Source organism: Sphaeroforma arctica, assembly GCF_001186125.1.
Source record: "Sphaeroforma arctica JP610 unplaced genomic scaffold supercont1.301, whole genome shotgun sequence".
Classification (NCBI taxonomy): domain Eukaryota; class Ichthyosporea; order Ichthyophonida; genus Sphaeroforma; species Sphaeroforma arctica.
In genome coordinates this window covers 14,885-19,984 of record NW_014040257.1, presented here as the reverse complement: position 1 = coordinate 19,984, position 5,100 = coordinate 14,885, and the positions used below count along the sequence as shown (strand labels likewise).

Sequence of the window (5,100 nt, the reverse complement as noted above, 5' to 3'; positions counted from 1 at the left end):
TGTATATTAACATTAATGTTAATGTACTCGTATTGCCACGACCTGGCAGATAGCCTTCGATATTCATTCTTTCAAAGGTTCGCAATATAATATTTGTATTTTGCAATACTGATGATACAAGGTGGAGACACACCACTTCGATCCGAGGCGTACAGTCTTGTGCTTAGAAACGCCTGACATGGTACTCGACTTGTGTAGACTGTTGTAAGCTCCCGCACATAGCGAGACGATAGGATGGAGCGCAGAGACATCGGGAAAGCAACGTTGGGGTACAAATCGGGCATCTATCACGTTTCTTGCCGTACCCTCGACTGTTTATTATAAATTGGCTAGGTAAATAAAAATAAACACACTAACACGCGAGAGCACGACTCTCACACACAGAGCCCAACTTGAAAACATGAATCTAAATATTCTTAATTCCCTCTTAAAATATGTATCGATTTGTGTGTAGTAAAAACAATCGAACCCATTATCCAATCTATTCATAATTAATTTCTATCTATTTAAAGGTTTGACTTATTAGTCCATGCTTACCATAGAGAATTTCTGGTAGTGTCCACTTATATATTGTACTAAGGACAGTTTTCTGATACTTCATTGGACAATTTGGTAATTTCATGCCGATTATCAATCGCGAAAAAAACACGTATACTTCTCACTCTCTCTCTGGTCAGAGTCTGTTGTGTGCACTCTTCAGTCAGGCGTCAGCCACACTACCCTACCCAGTGCCCGCCCGCACAGCCTGAAACAGGAGTAGGAAATTGGGAGAGTCCCTGTTTCAAAATATATAAATAGCCTCTATCTTGTGTGATATTTGGCATATATTCACTGAATTCGTCATTTTAAATGTGCAATACAATCGAGATGGACAAGTTTCCGGATGAGAGCTCGTTGTTTCTTACAAAACGACGTCGGAAACGGAGAACAATCAAGATCAATACTGTAATGGGTGAAGCCTTTGACCTCAAAGTGAGAGACTCAGATAGCATCTACAACGTCAAAGAACGTTTAGCCTCAGTCATAGACATCCCTGCTCACCTGCAGTCTTTAGTATACAACGGTAAGGAATTAAAAGACGACCAAGTACGTGTAGATACCCTTGGTATATCCGATGGCTCCTCACTGACGCTTGTACAGAAAATACAGACCGGCTTGATAGACAGTATTTCATTGGATGTACCCTATCGTCAGTCGTTCAAAAGTGAGGCGCAGCAGATGGAACTCCACGGGAAGGCCATCTTGGAGAAACTGTCTGAGGTGCCTGAACTGAAACACATGCTCTCCGATCAGGCTACTATATTCGAGGTATTTCCAGATGAAAACGGATTTCAGGTGTTGGTGAGAACTACGGAGGCGTCTACGTCTGGGTTGTCGACTGCAGCATCGTCGTCGGAAGTCGAAAATAGAACAGATCTTAATTTAGATCTGAGCGAAGATTCCGGTCCTGGAGACACGATAGATAGTGGAGAAATAACGGAGGCTGATGCATTTAAGCAAGAGTTATTAAGGGCGAGAAAGGCTGCGTTCAGTTCACGAGGTAATATCAGTAGTGGAACTGAGCTTCTATCGGACCGCTTATTCAACGATCCCGATATAGATTTGACTGTGGTGAGAAAGGCGTTTATGGAGGACATGGACGAGATAGGAAAGCTAAAAAACAAGAGGAAAGAGAATGAGAAAGATGTGGCTAAATCAACAGAGGATACAAACACCCGCGATAAAATGGCCGAATTACGGAAGAAAATGGCGCAACGGAAGAAGCGGAAGGATGTGGAATCCTGTTCCAGTGATATTGAGACTGTAAAGTCGAATCAGAATGACAAAAAGGTGAGATATAGTAGTGACTTGAAAGCTCTTGAGAAGATCCGGAAGCTTGAAGCCGGTTGCGAAGCTTTACCAGTACAGGATAAGGAGACTACAATAGATGCAGAGCTGCCCGTTGCTGATGTCCGAGAGAACATTACCAGTGAGGACGATACCAGTGCTAAAATTCAGAAGTCGAATAATATATCGAATAGCTCCACTAATCGATGTTTCCGTTGTGCAACTAAGCTTCCTTTGGTACGACACGCTTGTAAATGTGAGATGTTTTTCTGCTCGCTGCACAAACAAGATCATGAGTGTTCGCACTCTTATACCTAGTCAATATAAGCTTGTATTAGAATAAAGTGGAATATCTATCGTTCTGCTAAGAATGTTTCGGCACGAAAATTGAACCTGTACGTTCAACTGTGGTAATTCATTGAATACAACGGCCTAGACCTAGGATCGATTTATACTTAAACGTCGCACTATGGGGTTTTAATATTGTATGTTGTCTATAGCCAACTAACATTCGATACCTATGGTCAAAGGTGTTTCAAATCATGTTTTATTGTTGCCGTTCTACTATTCTATTTCTTGTCGCATTCTCCTTCAAATCAGCGTTCCGTCGACCATAAAAATCAGGTTTGCAAATAGCGTTTTCGTGTCAAGCAGATCCTGAGTGTATACTAACGTTTAAGCACCAGTGGTAGTCTTTGGTATGTACATGCAGGTGTATGATGTAAGTTGGTAACGTTTGAAATTCGTTGACTAGAGACCGACAATTAGCAAATTCCGCAACTTCCGTTTTAAACGGTGTCTCGACCCAGTATAAAGCTATACATTATATAGGGAATACCTCTGCAAATAATTTATCCTTCCCTAGTAATTGGCTAGCGAGTATGGCTGCATTTAGTTCCCTCGCCACCATTTGTAGCTGTGCAATAATCAACAAAGCTTGCTAAAGTACAGTACGCGCGTAAGTTCGAGATGTTCTGCTGCCCGCTGCACCACCAAATGGGTTTTGGCATTCCTATACTTGGTCAAATCTTGGACTGAAATAAAGTGAAGCATCTAACGTTCTGTTAAAAATTTACGACACGAAAGTAGAACTTCTCCTTTCAACTGCGGAAATTTATTACCAGACAATGGCTAACCCTCGGATCGATGTATACATACAAGTCGCATTGTGGGGTGCTAATATTGTTGGTCAAAACTATTGTCAAATTAAATTCGTTACGCATGGTCAGAGGTAACTTCAAATCATACTTTATATTTGCCTTTCTATTATATTTTTCATGTCTCGTTCTCCTTCAAAACCAACGTTCCGTCGACAGCATTAATCAGGTGTGGAAATATCGTTTTCTTGCCGAGCAGATCCTGAGCGTGTACCAACATTTTGAGTACCAGCGGTAGCCTTGGATCTGTACATGCAAGTGTATAATTTAAGTTGGTTTTGTTTAAAATTAAATGATAAAGGCCGAGAATTGGCAAATTTTGCAACGTATTCTCAACTTCCATTAAGGTGTCTCAGCCCAGTATAAAGCTGATATATGTTTTAGAAAATATATCTGCAAACAACTTACCCTTCTCTAGGCACTGGCTAGCGAGTATGGCAGCATTTAGTTCACTCGCCATCATTTGTCGCTGTGTAAAAACAATGAGTATGTATGTATCGAACGATAGTGTAATGTACATTGTCAGCTGGCTCTGCAAGTGTGGACCTGTGACAGGGTTCTAAATCAGGTGACGTTAACAACATGAGTCGGATCGCGAACGAAGCGGTTTGACAATATTAAAGAGAAAAAAAGCACCATTCAGGAGATCAATAGCCTCGGATCGGTAGAACGACCGGCTAGCACGCGTATTTCCTAACGGGTGCAGATTCTAGTACCATACAGTGTATATCCGCGTACGACGATAGACGAGCAGGACACCGCGGCATATAGTATGGCGCCTACTTTGATATCAGTATGCCGTTTACACTGCCAGCAGTATGTCGATTCTATTAGTAGCAGAACGTCGGTTATTTAGTTAATAGTATGCTGTGCTTACCTGAGTTGGAGATAGCAAATAGCCCATCGGTGACGACTCTGCATTCTCAAAAGCGATCAAGGACATAGTGCGTTCCAGTTCCTCCAGCAGATTGGGCTGTGACGAGAAAGTAGGATATATGCCTATAAGCTCAACGCACCTTAACCTTTAAGAAGTGCTTAATTCGAAACCATATAGGAGATAGAATTACGTAGAATCTCCCATTTCCAGTCAGGTGTATGTCCCACAAAAACATAATGTGCGTAGCGTCCCGCAACAGCTCTAAATATTTTCTACAAAACATAAAACCATGAAGAAAATCGTATGAGTATGTAGCAACTGCAGCCATCTCTATCACATACGCTTTCTTCGCTCTTCGCCGCTAGCTCCTCACGCGCAAAATCGATGGCGTCGTCAATGCGGTTTTCACGGATGAGCTCTATCAAATGTTGTTGTTGTAAATGAAAGTATAACAACGTATTTGTGTCCAGAATCTGCGGAAGCAGGATAGTACACAAAGACTTGTTAGTTATACATAATACGTCACGCACGGGGAAACTACAATGGTGAAGACGCGATGTCAAACTGTCTTGAAAAATAAGATACGAGCTGGCTGTGCTAAGAGAAGACACATTGAAAAAAAACAAGGCGATTCTTATGAGGTGGTGTGTATCCAGAGATGTTTTCACGATTCAACTATAAGCTCAAGAAGAACGTATGCATCACCTCTGGATTGAGATCGTTGACTAGACCTTTCGCTGTAGTGATGTCGCCACTCTGCACCGCATTTCTTATCTTCATACGATCAGCGATTGAAGACAGGTCTAGTTCGGGATCGACACCTGATTCGTCTCGGAAGCTCTCAGCTGCATCCTTATAACCTGAAACGCGAGCAGTGATGCAATTTGATCGCCAGAATAAAAGCGATGCAATGTCTTATTAAATAATTCACATGCCTCGAGTCGTATGTTCCCGATTTAAATCACGTTGATGTTTACCGGTACCTTACAATATACACAGTTTGCATGTTGAAAACGCTGCAAAAACAAGCATATACAAGAACATAGAGCTGCCCGAACGACCACAATAACAGAGACACGACGATCATTAGATGAATTTACCAGCACATAAAGATTGAAAAATATTTGTAACCGTAAATATTTGCAAAAATGCGTTTGTATCAAAATGCATATATTCGCTTACGGATGTACTTATGCGTGTTTATATATCGAATGAGGTATCATATATACATACATACAT

At 41.4% G+C, this 5,100-nt stretch overlaps 2 protein-coding genes across 2 annotated transcripts in view; one reads left to right on the top strand and one right to left on the bottom strand.

The window, feature by feature from the left end:
• Positions 1-838: 838 nt before the first annotated feature.
• Positions 839-2,587, top strand: SARC_04975 (hypothetical protein). Its single transcript, XM_014301160.1, has one exon. It carries the CDS (start codon positions 850-852, stop codon positions 2,143-2,145), a length of 1,296 nt encoding a protein of 431 aa, XP_014156635.1. The 5' UTR covers positions 839-849; the 3' UTR covers positions 2,146-2,587.
• Positions 2,588-3,102: 515 nt separating this feature from the next.
• The window catches only part of SARC_04974 (hypothetical protein), a gene marked incomplete at both ends in the record, with an annotated part of 4,481 nt that continues 2,483 nt past the window's right edge, over positions 3,103-5,100 (bottom strand). Inside the window, 5 exons of the mRNA XM_014301159.1 lie at positions 3,103-3,230; positions 3,393-3,453; positions 3,862-3,957; positions 4,203-4,334; positions 4,567-4,721. Of these exons, the coding sequence (XP_014156634.1) occupies positions 3,103-3,230; positions 3,393-3,453; positions 3,862-3,957; positions 4,203-4,334; positions 4,567-4,721 (572 nt within the window). The remainder of the gene's footprint in view (positions 3,231-3,392; positions 3,454-3,861; positions 3,958-4,202; positions 4,335-4,566; positions 4,722-5,100) is intronic.